The following is an 18864-nucleotide window of genomic DNA, read 5'->3' on the forward strand; positions in this document are numbered from 1 at the left end:
TACTTTGGTTATTTCAATTATGGTTATTTTATATTTGGTTATTTTGTATTAATTACTTTGGTTGTGCAATAACTGCACAAATTTTTGTAACCCTAGCTTAAATACACAAGTAGGCGACCTTTGTGCTAAAATATAAACTAAGGTAAACAACGTTTAAGAGCACAAAAATATTTATAAATTTCACTTGCATTTATAAATATTTTTGTGCTCTTAAACGTTGTTTACCTTAGTTTGTCCTAGCTTAAATATTCATGGAAATATGGACATTTTTATTAAAAACTAATTTTTTTGCCTTACGTTTCTTTACTCAAAATGCAGAAACATTTTATAAAATTTGGCAAAATTTTTGAGTTATTTTTAATTAATAATTAAAACATTTTAAAATATGAAAAAAATTCATTACAAATTGAGCTAGATATGAGTATTTAAACTAATCCTTCTTGTAGCGCATGCGCGAATAACAAAATTTTTTATTTTTATAATTTCGTTGTGAATCGCATTTGATAAATCACATTTGAATATCATGAAAATTTAAAGAATTTTCTAGGAATTTTCCAAGAAGCTTTCGTACTTTAAGAAAACTTTAACTGATAAGGGGTTTTCCATAAATTTCATTTCTTATCATAAAATAGGATTTAATAACAAATGATAATACAATACCCTCTACAATGACGGTCAAAATGTAATGGTATAAGGAAATAAAACATGTGAAATAAATACTTAATAGGGGATAGTCCTATATTATGCCGATGTCATTTTTAAGAAATCTTAGTTAATCGTACAAAATATAATTTGTGAGAAACCCCTTGTTTTTCATACCTTTCTTTCAAAATTTACAGAAACTACTGAGACAATTGGTAGAAACTTTTATATTTTTCAAATATTTAAATTGGATTTTTTTCCTATGTTACCAAATACGAGTCGGAACAAAATTATGAAATTTTTTGAAATGTTTCCGGCGCATGCTCAGTATGAAAGGATTATTTTAAATGCTCAAATATTGCGAGATTTTTAATACATATTTTTTTAAAAAAATGATATTTTTGTTATTAATTGAGAATTATTCGAAACGTTTTGTTTAAATTTATGGAATATTTCTGCAATTATATAATAAAAAACGTTGGACAAAAAAAATTAGTTTTTTGAAAAATGTCCATATCTCTATGAATATTTAAGATAGGTTTAGGAAATTTGGTGCAATTATTGCTTGTCGTGACAAAAAATATTGTTACAGGCTTATTGTATATTTTTGGCTTAGGGTGTTCTAAAACACTATTTTCCATTTGTAATTTATTGTCGGTCCCTCAAGTCTCTGAAAGCGTTAAACTTTATTGATGAGAAATCGCATAATCTTAATACTTCTAAAGTTAAAAAATGATGCTCTAAGTTTTTCTTGTGAAATATGTAATTATGAGTCAGTATAGAAGTGTTTCCATAATTTTTCGTTCAACCCCTGTATGCGTGTATTTAATAAAAATTCTTAATTCTGATCCGATAAATACAATTAAATATTAATACACTATCGTTGCTACCACTGGAAAAAATATTTTTTGAAGCAATGGAAAACCCGTTGTAGAACTCTTATAAAAGCTGTACTATTTTCCATTATAATTTAGCGTCATCGGTGTAGAACGATTTTCTGAGTTTCCCCATAACAAATTTCAAATATGCATAGCTTATTTTTTTATTTCAATTAATGCATATTACCAACATTGATTAAGCATCATTGTCGTCAAAAAAAGTATGGCGATTTACACATTGCATTGAATATTTTATCACACACATCGCATTTGCCATGCGTAATGTTATGACAACCTAATTAATTTTTTCTGAATATTTTGCCCTCTGAGTGATTAGGAACTTTTTTTTTAACCATCAGGAATCTTACAAAATTGACTAAAATTTCGTTATAAGGAAAATGTTTCATTATAGGCAATGCTTGTAACTTATAATTGGTATTTTGTATTGAGTTGAGTTATAATACAGCCGTTTTAGATTCGTTATATTTCATTGGAAAGTACCCAAGTTTAAGGTACAAGCCTTATTTTGCAAAAGAAGTATTTCTTAAAAAAAAGTAACAAATACCTGGAAAAATGTTTTTAAATGTTAAAAAGTAATTGATAAATTATTAAAAAAATTTGTTATCAATTATTTTTTTAAAAAAAAGTTTTTTGTTAACTTTTTTATAATTTATGCATCGATATTTATTTATTTAATTTTAAGTATTCAGATTTGTTTTATTTTAAAATATTTTGACAATGTTAAAAGAAATCTATTCTGAATTAATATAAAAATGAAGTTATTTTTTTATTAAAATGATAAAAAAAATTAAATAAAAAGGTGAAAATAAATAAACATTTGACATTTATTTATATTTAAGTATTCATGTATAATTTTATTGTGAAATATTTTTACAATATAAGGAAAGTTATCCTTTTATTAGAATTCAAACAGGATAAAAATAAATTAAGAAATACTGCAAAATAAATAAATCATAAATATTTATTTATTTCAAAGTATCCAGGATTATTTTATTTTGAAATATTTTAACACTGTAAAGAAATCTTTTCTGAATAAGAGTAAAAATAAAATTATCTTTTTATTAGAACTCGAACGGGGATTAAAATTAATAAATAAATGGGTCAAAATAATAAATATTTATTTGTTTTTAAGTATCCAGATTTATTTCATTTTGAAGTATTTTAATGATAAAGAAATATATTCTGATTAAATGTAAAAATAAAGTTTTATTTTGATTAAAATTCAAACATGATAAAAACTAATATATAAATAGGCGTAGAAGTTTAAAAAAAAAAAAATTTGAATGAAGCTGATTTTAAAATATGCGTCATTTTATAACTACTGTTTGCAAATGATCAATGTTTTATAAATAATTTACTGTCAATCCTTTCAAGTATTATAACGCCCTACTCAAATGCTATTTCATTCGAGAAATTACAATGCGTTGCCTGTTTCGTTCAGTATTGTATTCGTTAAATAACCCACCAGAATTTTTTTTATTCTAAATTCTGTCAGAAAAAGGTATGATTCATTTATGTTTATGACGTCATGACTGATTTTTACGATTCGATGATAATAAATAGAAAGGGAAAGAAAACTATAAAGAGTTGATGGGGAAGAAAAAAAAATCTCTTATTTTTTTAACCTTTTCTGCTCGAACAAAAGGATTCTAGCCATTGTCGTTCGCTATATAAAACATGTCTTTGAAACTGTCGAAATCGATGGCATAGTGGTTGTCTAAAAGATTAAAGAAATATAGATGGTCCAAGTGTATAGTTGTAGCCGAATATTATTAAAAAAGATTTTCGAGAATAATGGAACAAAATAAGATTTGTTTCATTATTCTCGAGTATTAGAAACAAAATATTACATTCGATGAAAAAAAGGTTAAGATTAAATCATCAACATAGTTAAATCATTAAATTCAAAATTAAATTACAACAAATTAAATTATTAACAGAACTCACTTGTTCCCTTCAGTGCTAACTAAGAACAATGGAAGTAACCCATTTTTAAGTTCATTTTTGTAAATTATAATTTTTTTCCTTTCTGCTTAGGTGTAGTGACGAGGGGGTTAAGGGGCTTGTGTCCACCTCCATTAATTTTACAACACTACAGAATTTTTCACTTACATTACTTTTTTAAATTACAAGAAATCTACTTTTTAATTGATTAAAAAATTAAAAAGTTTAGCTTACTTCTATATAATATAATATAATATGTAATATTATTATTAATAATATATATATATATATATATATCAAGAGTTTTTTTTTTTAATCTTCCCTTTTTTTGTTATTTTTATTATTATTTTTCTTTCCCCCCTTTTTTCATTGTTCTGTAATTTTTTCCATGTTTTCTCTACATTTTGAACTTATATATATATATATTAACAAAATTAATCGCAATTTTTTATGTTGTCGATATATTGATGACATTTTTTGCATTAACTTTCCTAAATTTCAAAAATTATATCATTCAATTTATCCGAATCGCCTAAATCTTATTAAAACTAATGTTGCATTAAACTTTTTAGTTTTTAGATTTACATATACTGTTGGGTCACGAACCCACTCCGCTAACAATAAACTTTAAATTTGAGGTACGCAGTCTACAAAACCATTTCAGTTGCAAAGTTCAGCATTCAGTATCAAAGCATTCAGAAGCATTTTTATTTCTCAAGTTATCAGATAGAAACGAAACCAACTTTAAGTTGGAAGTTGAAAATATTAAAGTTGAACTTATTTAGTAACGTAACTTATTTACTGCATAACTTATTATTTAAAATGTACTTATTAAAAATTCATCTTAAATTAAACTTATTAAAAATTCGTATTTCATGTAATCCTTAATTGGGATCTTGCACTTCAAGAAGAAGACTTCCCATACCCACACATGTTACCTATGACGTCAGCACTAGCTACTCTTTATCAGCAAAATGGCTTATTCTACCTAAGTTAGATTGTTAAAAGCCGTATCTCACATCGAATTAGTTGAAATGTAATACTTTCTCGTCTACTTCTTTTACTTAAACTAGATTTATTATTTGTCTATGTACTTTATTGTAATCATAATAGTATATTTTTGTTTTGCGTACCTGGCAGCTTCGATGCATTATTAGTTTTGTTTATGTTCCACGTGGCTTTGTGCTTGTCTTTGTGTTAAGTCTCTGTGTAAATATATAGTGAAAGAATAGAAATCTTTGAGAAAGAATCTTTATGAAAGAATTTCGAATGTGTCACATAAGAGAATTGATTGACTTGGCTTACTCGAAATCGAATGGAAAGAACAGTTGCTAACGTAAATAAATGCCACTTTTCAACAACCAATCAGGATTGAGATACCGTCACTTGCAGGTATCTCATTGTATTAATTCTACTAATCTCAATAACGATAGATAGCACTCAGATCTAAAATTATGTTAGAGTTGAGGTTTCAATAAATTCTGCCTAGTGAACACACTGGCTGAATTCAGTTGTCATTTATTTTGTTTTAATTTAACCGCAGTTGAACAACCGACCCAATTTTGGGTTTACAACTACTAATGTTCAACTCAGCCTTGTAATTTTGGATCCAATCCAGAAGGCAAGGGAACTCCAGGATCAAGTATTGATAAAAATTTGCCTTCATGGAGGACTTTTTTTATGGCATTTGCGTTATATGGATTGGAAAACCACGAAAACCTTCAGAGGTTAGAGTGTCGACAAGGGGACTCTAACCCGTGATTCGTCTACCACTGAGGATATTTTACGTCAGCACTGTGCTCGGTGCAAGACGGATGCGGAATTCGTATCGACCAGTCATCGCTGGGTTTCGAACCCGGTTCACCTCAAAGGAAAGCGAACACTCTAGCCCCTGATCCTTCACGGTTCATTGATATTTATTAATAATTACTGGTTTACGTAATGAATGTGAATAATTTATCACATTTACTAAAAAAAACATGAATATCATTAAAAATCCCAGTTATTAATCAAATTTATTACTTTAACTGTAGCATATCGATAAATTAGGAAGTTCATGATTCTTTCATCTTCTTTCAATTACAAAAAATTAACTAAGTTCTTTCACAATCACCTTCAAATAATTTAAGAATAGTGAGAGAAATTAGTAAAAAAAAAACATAGAGAAAACGAAAAATTCTATTAAAGAACAACCATAACGTAAAAATTGCTTTTTTGTCAACTAAATGTCAAATGCGGTTCACATTTATCATAGAAAAACAAATTTATTAGCGGACATAATAAAACATTGTCTAAACAATGACTGTCGCTTTTCAATGAAAGGTAATAAATTCTGCAATTTTTACTTTTCATTCGATTGTTGTATTCCTTGATTTTTAAAAATTCGAAAAGCTACTGTTTAATTTTGTTTTACTTTATCGTTTTTTTAAGGAGGGGGATGCTCAAAGCATTAAAACGTGAGAAAAAAAAGTAGATTCTTTTATTCCAAATGATCGTTAAGATCTTTTGGATCTTAAAGAACTTTTTCTCGTTACTTTTATGAGTTGTGTTCGTCATGACGTGCGCGCGCAAACGATTTGCTTCTAAGAAGGTAGAAGGGTGGAAAGAAAAGCAGTAACTTGTTGCAACGAGCCAATGGACGTCCAGGAATTATTATTAATATCATCTTCTTCATCATTTTCTTTTATGCGTAAGGATAAGACAAAATTTACACCCGAGATTTTTGGAAACAGTTTGCGGAATCATCTTCAGTTGGAGAAAGTTTCATCGGTCTTCCCAATTGGATACTGTTCAGATATTTAAAAAATTAAGTTTGATAAAGATTAATAGTAAAAAGTTCTCATTTCCAAAAAGTTAAAAAAAATTACTTAAAAAAATGTTAGAATATTAGGTAAAATTTATATTAAAAGTAAAAAAAAAAATATTGTTATTATTAGTTTACTTGAATTTATTTATTTTATGCTCTGTGAAAGAAAAATAATCTTTTTGAATCAGAAAAGTGATGTATTTTTCAGTTTCTTCAAATTTCTGTAAAATTTTATGACTATGCTTCTTTGACAACAATATGATTACGAGGAATTTATGACCGTGCATTACTACTTCATTCTTTGGCACACAAAAATTGAATCAGTTTTAAAAAATTAATTTAAAATTGATAAGAGTTGAATGAAAAAAAAAAGCTTTTAATTACCTTACATACTATTTTTTTGCTGAACATAAATGGAATCTTTTCATAATCGATAAATGACTGAACCTTTTTTTTTCCATCTTTATAAATTACTTCATAGCATTTTTTTTTTTTTTGAAAAATAGTACAGAATGGACTTTATAAAAATGCTAAAATTGAATCGCAGTTTGTGCACAAGGAAAGAACACAAATGTGATATAGACAAAAAGTGTTTGCTTAGTTTGTTTTTATAATAAAAGTTTGAAATTAGTGAAATTTTAAAAATGTCAGAAACGATTGTGATGACCAGTACAAGAAACGCGACTATAGTACCCTCTGCACCAGGGCAAGATGTCGATACAGATGACACTAGAGAAACATGGGGCAAAAAAGCTGATTTTTTACTGTCTGTTATTGGTTTTGCAGTTGATTTGGCAAATGTTTGGAGATTTCCTTACCTTTGTTACAAAAATGGAGGAGGTAAGTGAATGCTTTTTTGTTGTATAAATTTGAAAAAAATATTTATTAATGTTTTTCTTTTAAATTTGAAGTAGTGAAAAAGGAGAAATATTGAAAGAAGTTGCAATTAAATCTTATCATTATTGATTACTCGTTGTTGCAACTAACACTTGAACTCTTCGATTTTAATGTGTTGTGTTTTATTCAATATAAGAGAATTCCAAATAGAGAACAAAATGAAAATAATTTCTAGTTACTTACATTGTGGTCAAAAATACTAGCTTTACTATTTCAGTCTGTTTTAAGATGTCATTCATTTATTCTTAGTACACTGTAAAAAGATACGGTATAAAGTACCGGCATTTTGAGCGCATCATCCATAAAATCCATCTTAGCCTAAAATCTATTTTTACCGTAAAATATTATACCATGATTTTTACAGTAATATTTATTTAATTAGACTGATTCAGTGATTTTACGATAATTATTTTTGTAAGAATCACGATGCATCATGTGTTTTGTACGATAACATGTTCCGGTAAAAATGGATTTTACGGTAAAAAGTACCGACAACCTGAAAGCCAGTATTTTTTACGGTAATTTGATCCAGAATTTTTTGTAGTGTAGATTTCAATTAAATTTTTAAAAAAAAATCAAGTGGATTTTTTTTTTGTTAATTCCTACAGTAGCGAAAAAAACACTAGCTTTTCTATTTTAATGTGTTTGTAAGATAATCTCGATTTAATGTTATTAATTTTATATTAGTCTTTCCACTGTAGTGGAAAAACATTTACTTTATTTAAATACGTTTTTAGATACCTTGTATTTAATCTTAGTAGATTTTAAGAAGAATAGGAAATGGAAATGAATCTTCCTTTCAGTTAAATCTCACTGAAGTCGTAAAAACACTGACTTTTTTGTAATTAAGTTTTAAGATATTCTCTATTTATTTATTATTATCGAATTTCAATTTATTTAAAAAAATCAAATGAATTTTTCATTTACTCCTCATTGTAGCAACAATTAATATACTGACTTTTCCATAATGATGTTTTTTATTTATGTTACTAAATTACAAAGTAAAAAAACAAAAAACAAACAAATGTAAATTAGTCTTCCTTTAGTTACTTCTCATTGTAGCTAAAATTGATAAACAAACTTTTCTGTTATAATAATAGCAATTAAATATTATCCATCAATTTTTGTTTTAAAGATCAGATCTGTAGCACTTTCTTCACAATTTATATTCTAAACCAAGATTAAATGTGATTCAGATTTGTATGAATGTCTCACTGTTTTTCCCAATTCATTTCTAGAACTAAATCCAAGCAGGATCCTGATTTGTATAAAAGTGTTACATACTTTAGTATATGGTTATGCACCTGGTATTCAATACAACTATTTTTTTACTGGTGCATGAATTTATTATTAAGCACTTTTTACATTATTTTTATATATTTTCAATTACTAAAATGAAGAGTCACGGTGGCTCAGCAGATAGAGAACTCAATCCGGATTCAACTTCTAGCAAGAGCAGGTGGATACGAATTCTACCCTTGACCACTCACACAGGCCACAGTAGTGCTGATATAAAATATCGACAGGGGTCATGGGTTAGAATCCCCTTGCTGTCGGGATAACCGGAGTTATTTTCCCTGTGACGCAAATGGGAGTTAGTTCCATTAAAATGTCAACCAAGAATCATAATTTATCTCAATGCTTGATCCAGGAGTTTCCTACCCTTCTGAGTAGAGTTCAAAATTACAAAGCTATGGATTTGAACTATGATAAAAAATAAAATATCATTAAAATAAAACAGTTATATTTTTTTAATATTATTTGTTACTAAAATATATTATAAAAGTTAAGAAAACAAAATAATTCTACTCGTTAAATTTAATTAAACAAGTGAGCTTACCTAATTACTAAAACAGCACTAAACTCAACCCAAGTTGCTATTTTTTCCTATTAAAATTTGCACATTAAAATTGAACGTTTTAAATTAAATTGGAAAATTACTAATATTCTTTTTTAAAACTATTTGTTAATTTCGAACTGTCGAATTCGTACAGTTTAACCAAGGCAAAATGCCAGAAATTTATAAAAACACAAAATGAAGTGAGATTCAGTGGAAAGTTTTTAATATTTTTTTTATTATACAATATCATTTAATAATTTAATTATTACATAGGTAATTTTTCGCGTTGTGTAATCAATAATATGATACATTAATTTTTTGGACATTTAGAAAAGATATTAAGATAATTTTAAAAAAAATAATGTTGAAGGATAATAGGAATTTTTATGACTCTAAGAATTACAGGCCTTTGATAAATTTAGACAGATTTCGTAACTAAAAATTTGTTTTATACTCAGAAGTTCTTTCAAAACAAGACTTATTTTATGCTTGTGACTCAAGTAAATAATGTTTTGCTTGAGATTTTCTTTTTAATCGTTTTTAAAGGTATCCGATACTTGATGATATACAATATATTTTCAGCGTGACCTATCCTAGAGAATTTAAAAAAAAAAAACATTTGATTTTCTGCTTAAAAATGTAATTGTTTAAATTTATTATCACACGAAATTATCAGGTCAAAATGCATCTGAAAGCACCCATGTTTGAGGACTTTACCTCAAAGTGCATAAATTTTTAACTTCACACTCAATTTTTAATTTTATCTAAAGCAAAAAAATTAATTAGACTACTGTCTTAAAGTACTATCAGGCGGTTCAATGCTATTATGTTCTTTTTCTCCATTTGATTTATACTTTAAAGTATGTAACTTTTGTTTCTCTATCGCAAATTTAAACATACAGAAATAAAAACTTAAGGGAACAATATACATAAAATCTTAATTTAACTGAAACAATAATAAAGTTTAACCAATAACTGTTTTAAACGTATTCCAATAAAAATAAATTATTGACTGGATTTTGAATACGTAAATAACAATTCCTGCAAAAACTAACAGCATTTCACTTGGAATAGTTTCATAGTTTTGATTTATGTTTAAACTGGGCACATTTAAAAAAGCAGGTGGGAAGAAAGGAAAAAAATTAGTAAAGAATTAGCGAAATTGATCACATTAACCAATAACATTTAAAAATAAAAATTAGTTATAAAGTAAATTATTCCCTTCAACACCTATTTGTGGGCTGGAGGTCAATGGAGGTTGTCTCCACCATATAGTAACCAACAGTATGATAATGACAATTTGGTTAGGAATACGCACCGACCGTCTTTATATTCCAAAATGGCTGGTATCCATCAATCTCTTAAGTTGGTTGGATTTCAAGCCACTCACCAAACTCCATATTCGCAACGACAGCTCAAATCTTTAACCACTAAGCCCTCGCGAATAATTGGTTTTATAATTTTGCTGCTTCAGTATTTAGTAAACCATTGTGTATTTAGTAAAAAAATGCATATTAACTTACTCTTTAATTTTCACAAAATCACAAATAATTTCAACGGAACAGTTTGAATTTTTAAAAAAAATGTTTCAACCAAACGCATTTAAATACGCAGAAAAAAAAACCAGAAAAATTCACAGATACTAATGGCAAAAAATCCTTATTATATTTCATGACAAATTTAATAACAACAACTACAATTGAAACAGAATGATAAGACAACTGCTTAAAAATATGAAATAACTGATTTTTCTTGAAATATTGGAGCAGAGAAATCAACTTTAGTTTCACATAAAAGAGAGAATTTTATCTAAAACAAATTAAGTTTTTAATAGGAATTTTGGAATATGAAGATCACCATTAACTTCAAAAGCTGATAGTATTTTATGTATGGAACAGCGTGGAAAGTTCTGATTTTGTTTCAGCTTGTCATATAAAAATGAATGAAGACAGAAAAAATTTGAAAAATATCAAAAATCAGGAATAATTTAAAAATGTTTTTTTTTTTAAAAAAAGTACTAATTCTTTTAACAACTTAGAAATGTTCCAGTATCATATCACTTTCTGCGTTGAGATGCAGGCAGCTGCATTAATTTCACAAAAATGAAGCTGTATTATACAAAATAGTTTTGTTTAATATTTATATTTAACACATTTTAAACCCAATTCAGAAATAAATGTAAAAGAATATTAAAGTAATCAGCAAAACTGAAATTTGTAAGACAGATCACAAACAGGGATATTAAATTTTAGAAACAAAAAATGAATGAGTCACTATTCTCCCAAAATTGATAATAATTTAAACATAAATTTATATGATTGTTAATCTTTTTTCGTCATTTTATAAAGCATATTCTAAACGGTTCTTGGAAAATTAAGAGCAGCAAAATATTTAAAAAAGTTTAACAATATTAAATTTTGATTAGTGTAAATTTCTCTCTCTATTGTATTTTATTTTATAACCGTCGTTGAACATCCGACCCAATTTTGTGTTTACGACTACCATTTTTCAACTCCGTAGCCTTGTAATTTTGTACCCAATGCAGAAGACGAGGGAATCAAGTATCTCCTGGATCAAGTATTGGAAGAAATTTGCCTTCGCGGTGGATTTTCGATAGAACTAAACCACATTTGAGTTACATGGAGAAGAAAACTGTGAAAATCTCCCACGATTAGCCTGATGGCAAGAGGACTCTTAACTCATGATCCGTCTATCAATGAGGATATTTTACGTCAGTACTGTGATCGGTACGCATCCACCAGCGATCGCTGGTCTTCGAACCCGGGTCACCTCATTGGGAGACTCGAGCTCCATACCCTGAGCCACCACGACTCACTCTCTATCTATTATATAACCAAAACCTAAAAGCAATTTTATTCCTATTTTCAAAATTTGGCTTAAATCTGAAGCTTGATTTTTTTTGTAGGGATAGGGATAGAGTGGCAAAGGGCTGCTGTGTTTTCCGTCTAAAAGTGTTCTATTTCTCAGAAATGGAAGTATTTTTTTTTTTTTTTTGAGAAACCAGAAACCGCACTGATAGGGTGATGGTCAAATTGACGCAGCCACTTTATGTTATTTTCCATAATTCATTAATTCTCCTAAAAATTTCATTCACCTGTTTCTTCCATTAATTTTTTTAATTGTGTCGTTATATGCCTTTCAGTTTTGAGCATATTGATTTTTTTTTATTCATCCCGTGTGAAGAACGGGTATTCACCTAATTGCATATAAAAATATTGAATATATTTTTCAAATATATTATTTATATGTAAATAAAATTATTCGTCTATTCATTGTCATTCGTCCATCCACCTATACGCTAATTTATTAATTCGCTGACTCTAAGAATCACTAATACACACAACAGATCCATCCCTTGTTCTTGCTGCGATTTACGTAAGATTCAATGATCTGTTATCTTCCTTTCATTCTTTTTTCCGCTTTTTCCTTGCTGTATGTCTCATTCCTATATTGGCCGCCATAGCGTCGTAAACTTTTAATAATGTCCTTTTAAAATTTAAAAAACTAATCGATTTAACGCGTATCATATTTCGTATCAATTACACCAAAAAAATAAACGAAACGAAAATTGAAAAAGTTTTTTTTTTTATAAATTAAATTATTTTTGAAATTGAAGCATTTTTACACACAATTAAAAAATTCGTTTGTTCAAAGGTAAGTCCATACAAGAAATGTTAGCAAATAGTTATTTTTTTCTCATTTTATTTAATAATATTTGAAAAATATTTCAAATATTATATTAATATTAAAATTTAAAATTCTCGACAGTTAAATAATATTAACAGTTAATTCTAACAGTTTAAATTCGTTTCTCTTTAGCGAAAAAACCCTTACAGAAATTCATTGATGAAATGAATAATAGCAACGAAGTGCAGTTTGATTTTGAGAAAGTTGCTAATTCGATTTATTATTCTATATAGGCACAATTGAGATATTAAGCATATTTTTTTGATGTAAGTATATGTTTTACTAAATATTTTAATAACAAATTCACACCGATACTATATGAACACGTTAGAGACAAAACATCACTCTTACTTGAGCAATACGAGTTTATCATACTAACATATTGTTTTGACTTTGACTGTACTATTTTAAATCTCAAAATACCTGTAACTATACTTATTTAAAAAGGTGGACCTGCCAGAAGTAAGAAAACAAAATATGCACAATTTGAGTCGATTCCATTCTAAACTCGTGACCTATTTCGATCTTTAATCAGTCAATATTTTCGATGAATTCTCACATTTTTTTTAAATACCGATATTTTTAATATGGTAAATACGTCTCACGCGTTTGAGTAATAACTCTTTGAAAAGCGATTCACGACAATTTTATCACTGTTTTGAGATTTACTGTTTCACATTTTTCAAAAGTACGTACTTGCACTTCAAGAAGAAGAGGACCTCCCATACCCACACATGTGACCTCTGACGTCAGCGCCAATTAATCATTATCAGCAAAATGGTGCATTAAAGTTAAGCTAAGTTTTTTTACATAAGTTAGAATGTTAATTCACGATTAGTTAATTAAATACATAGCCGTATTGCACATCGAATTAGTTGAAATATATTTCTTTCTCGTCTACTTCATTTACTTCACTTAGATTTATTATTTGTTTATGTATTTTATTGTAACCGTGATATAATTTTGTTTTGTGTATCTGGCAACTTCGATGCATAATTAATTTGCTTTATGTTCCCCATGAACCGGTGCCTGTTTTTGTGTTAAATCTCTGGTAAATATATAGTGAAAGAATTGAAATCTTTGAGAAAGAATTTAGAATGTGTCACTTAAAATAATTCGTACTTGACGCGCTTGCTTTACTCGAAATAGAATGGAAAGAACAGTTGCTAACGTAAACTAATGCCACGTTTCAACCACCAATCAAGATCGAGATACTCACACTACGTCACTTGCAGGTATCCCATTGTAATATTTTTTGAAATTTTTTTTAATATTTTTTTACTATGGTATTACGAGATGCGAATATCAAATCTTTAAATGATCGTTGCGAGATGCTTTAACCATTTTAATGACAGTAGGTTCTTCAAAGTTTTTGGATAATATTTTCTTTATGTTGTTTTGTCATATTGGGTCATTTCCTTAATTAATAACAAGCACTCCTTTTTAATGAAGAAGATAAATTATGGTTTTCCTTACGAAACTCAATATATTATTACAGCTATGTAGTTGCCTCCAACTTATTAAATAAAAGAAGAGGAAGGAATTAGAACGGATTGAAAAATTGCAAACATTTTATTAGAGATTACGACTTTGTGTGACAATTGCAAAAGGAAAGAGAAGGAAACATAAAAAACACCGAAATAAATGTCAGCTAACGTTTCATCCTTGATTTCCACCATTCTTTGTTATTTTAATAGCCCGTCTAAATTTTTTTTTACTTAAAATTATTTTGTATAATCATGATTGTTCCAATCGTCTACAACCCCATCAGAATATTAACACATTGTTCTTTCTGTAAATGTTTCATGTGCACATGTAAAAATGTAAAATTTATCGTTTTACACAGATTTTGTTTTTAATAATAACTTATATTTAATATAAGCTTCTTTTTTAACACGATATTATTATTTAACATAATACTTGTATTTTATAGTTTACAAATTTTATATATAGTTTGACATACACTCTTTTTCCTCTCTAGTCTGATATTTATAGTTAGATTTTATAGTTAGAATTTGTGTTTATAAACTTGAGAAATATCTTAGCAAATAAAACACTTTTAGGTAAATTTATTTTCATATTTGCGTAAGTTTATTTTTATCACAGTTGTTTGATATTTCGGTTCTGTTTACCGATAGTATGATGACATTATTTTAAAAAAAATTTCAAACAAAAGAAAACGCTTTCAGACAGGTTTATTTTTGCAATATTTAAGTTTACATTTGATAGCTTGACTTTTAGTGATATCTTAACAGATAAAACACTTTCAAGCAAAGTTATTTTTATGATATTTGTATAAGCTAATATTTTAACACTTTTTTGATATTTTGGTTCAATGCCTCTATGTTATAGAAACATCTTGACTTTTATAAATGAAATACAATAAAATTAGTTTATTTTTATAATATTTAATTTTACATTTTTTAGTTTCCTTACAATTTGACTTTCTGTCTTTAAGGTATAAATACATCTTATCAAATAAAAAAAAACTTTTGGCAGGATTACTTTTATATTTACATAAAATTTTGTTTTTATAATTTAATAATAATTTTGTTCTGTTCCACGTCCTTAAACCATAAATACTTCTTGAGTTGTGAATAAAAGAGAATTTCATTATTTGAACGATATTTTTGTTTTTATTTAGCTTAATTTTTGATAACAATGAAACATCCAAATCTCTGAATTTGTCAGTTTTATAAAGTCTAGCTATAATCATTAAATAAATGACAACACATGTTAATATCTGCCTAAAATATTAATTTTTTTTTTTATAACTTTCCTATTTTTGAATAGACAAAGTTCAATAATTATTATCTTACAGTATGCTAAGTAATTTGAGTAAAACATTTAAATATTAAATAGTGTAAACCCAAAACAACACCCATTTTGCCAGTGAGTAGTAAAGTTTTCATTAATAATTTTATAACTTAATTTTTCCTAAAAAATAATTTTTGAAATAAAAAAAAAAATTATTGCATTTTTAAAAATAAATATTGCTCTCCTTACGTTTAAAAATTGAAAAAAAAAACCACACTAAGTGTCTTTATTTTAATTTCCAATAAAAAAAAAACAATGGGGATAAATAATTTTTATCAAGAGTTTATACGCACAGCACATTCATACGATTTCAAATATCGGCAAAGCATTTATGTTATAGTGTGTAGCAATTAGTTCAATTGCAGTAACCGTTTTCGTTGTGAGAGACACTTTCCACTCATTAATATTTTTTTATACTTAGGAAGGAACTCTCATTCAGGATGTTCTATAATTAGACTGAGGATCATTATCCCTAATGAGAGTATCTTTCTCTAAATATCCATCCTCGCATCACAATTTATTAATCAATGATGATGAAAAATGTTCATCTCCTTTTTGCAAATTCCATGAATGATATTAGGATGAAAGAGATCTCTAAAAAAACGTCTAGAGATTTCGTTAAGAAGTGTATTGTCTTTGATTTGCATGAAATGCAAATCAAAGACAATATAGTGCAATTGATTTGCATGAAAAAACGACGAATTTGATCAATTAACAACGTTTTTCGAAATTCTTTTGCCAAGGAAAAAAGACGCAGTTTTGGCGCCTTGCACTTGAAGCAACTTTTTTAAAAACTGCCGATTTGGCGACATTTTTCCACCTAAAAAGTTTCAAAATCAATGTCTTGTTCCCATTTTTGCAAATTTTTATGAGCCCAGACAATGCAGCTTATTAGCTTTTAACGCAGAAAATTTTAAATTATCTTTTTAAAATTACTGGAGACCTCCATCCCCTGGTCGTTGTGCTCGCCAACCCTCGGAATTGCTTTCGTAGGTACTTCTGGATTGCTCTCTATCTGTATGGATACTTATGCATTTTAGTCTAGCTGTACTTATGCATTTTAGTCTAGTTATACTTATGCATTTTAGTCTAGTATTTATTCTGATAGTCTTCCAAAAATGAAGTTCTAAATAAATGTGGGCAACATATACATCCTGGCATATATTTTACTACTGCATTTCAATACTACTTGGAAATTATATTTGGACAAGTAATTTATAGACATAGAGAGAGAACTTATAATTTGCGTGAGTAGCTTTTGTTCAAGTTGACTCTGGTAATGTAATGATAAGCCACCTCATTTTGCATTTTTGTTGTAAAACATTACGATTTCCATGCAGGAAATAGGATATTTCATAGTGTATTGTGTTGATATCTAGTGTAAGTTCCGAAAACTTAAAAAGTACCTACCTGGAAAGAATTCTAAGGAATAGTTTAGTTTTAAAATGCCGTCTATTGAAAAAAAAAAAAAAAACATGACTATGCATAATTCCTCCGATTTTCATTCTCTCTGTTGGGGAGAAAAATTCATCAAAATTGATTTTTTAGTTAAAACAATCAACTACCATTAAAAACTAGAATTACAAATGATATAAAATCGAAGTTTTTCGCGATTATCTTGTAGAAACCCAACAAAAGCTTTTATTTGAACATTTGCACGAGAGTATAGGCATAAAATCTTGTCAGTTGTAAACATCGTCTTTCGGAGCTTTCAAGGCTTTATTCTCGTGTTTATATTTGAAGAGAAACTTTGCCAATAAAACTCAATTGGTGGAGGTCGAGTCAAATGGATGTAAAATGAATAACTCATTCAAACTGGGGGAAGATATTAAAAGCCGAGAAACATATATTTCATTCTTATTCATGAGCATTTCCGCTGACTTACATTTATCACTGATTTTTAATTTTTTTGCTCTATTTGGTTTCACTTGATATTCAACATTTACCTTTTAAGAAAATTAATTCGTGTTTGTCTCAGATCAGATCTGTTAAAAACGCGGGGTTCGGGTTATAAGAAATCACTGTCTTTTCAAATGAACCTTTTAAAAATAATTACTCTGCAATTTATTTATTCTTTTTTCTATTCATTGTAAACAATAAGAGTTTTGGTGGAGCATTCGCCTCCTAATTATGTGAACCCAGGTTCGAATCTCAGTGATGGCTGGTCGATATGAATTCTGCACCCGCTGATCGCAGTGCTGACGTGAAATATCCTCATTAGGTAGACAGATCATAATGGATTAGAGTCCCCTTGCCGTTTGACTAATCGTAGGAGATTTCCGTGGTTTTCCTCTCCATGTAGTGCAATGGTTACATGGAGAGGAAAACCACTGTTAACCATCCAAATAGTTCCATCAAAACTATTAGTTCCATCGAAAAATTCGGGTTAGTTCCGTCGAAAAATCCTCCCCGAATGCAAATTTCACCCGATACTTGCTACAGGAGTTCTCTTGTCTTCTGGATTGGGTTCAAAATTAAAAGGCTACGGAGTTGACCATTGGTAGACGTAAACTCAGAATTGGGATGACTGATCAACGACGCTAATAATATGAAAAATGCAAAAGTAAAAAATTTTTTTTTGATTGACTTACGTTTAAAACTGTTATTCGCCCTATTAAAAAATCTTAAGCGCCATTGCTTGCCACTTTTGCTGCATGAACTTGATATTTGAGAGAACGTTTTAAGAAATGTGTGATCGAATAAAAAAAAATTAACGTTTCATAACTAGATAGAGACCTATTAATTGCTAAAATTGTTGTAAAAAATACCATGCGAAACGATCTGCGAACCAGTGATATGCAATTAGGGTGCTGAAATTTGATTTTCTTCAGTCATTTGTATTTGAACTTAACTCGTTTTTTTCCGAAATTGCAATTTGTTTGAAAGTTATTATTGCAATTGTAAGTGGTTTTTTTCCGAAGTTTTTTTTTCTTTTCTTTTTTTCCTTTTTATTATTGACTATTTTTTTATTACTGTAGAAAAAGTTATTTTCTCTCCCTTGATCTTTATTTTAAAAGCTGGGGCTAGATTTGATTTCAAAGATTAAAAAAAGGAGAGACTAAAAGTTAATATAAATCTACAGATATAGTGATTTTTTTAAAAAATATAAGCTGTTATAACTGAAATAAAAACTGTTACATGAAATAAAAGCTGTTACCTATTTAAACTTTTTTAAGTCACGTTAATGAATAAAATTACTTCTCATTTATTTCTTCTTATTTGAGTTACAGGATCAATATTCAGGTTAAATTTTTTCAGATAATTATTTTTCAAATCCACGTAATCGTTCATTTTGTAATAATTTACATATT

At 27.9% G+C, this 18864-nt stretch overlaps 1 protein-coding gene across 1 annotated transcript in view; it reads left to right on the plus strand.

Moving 5' to 3' along the window:
- The first annotated feature begins 6095 nt into the window (after positions 1–6095).
- The window catches only part of DAT (Sodium-dependent dopamine transporter), a 92591-nt gene continuing 79822 nt past the window's right edge, over positions 6096–18864 (plus strand). Inside the window, exon 1 of the mRNA XM_043044543.3 lies at positions 6096–7131. Coding sequence (XP_042900477.2) covers positions 6936–7131 — 196 coding nt within the window. The 5' untranslated portion in view covers positions 6096–6935. The remainder of the gene's footprint in view (positions 7132–18864) is intronic.

This window comes from Parasteatoda tepidariorum, chromosome 2, assembly GCF_982258835.1.
Source record: "Parasteatoda tepidariorum strain Cologne lab strain chromosome 2, Ptep-v5.0, whole genome shotgun sequence".
Classification (NCBI taxonomy): Eukaryota; Metazoa; Arthropoda; class Arachnida; order Araneae; family Theridiidae; genus Parasteatoda; species Parasteatoda tepidariorum.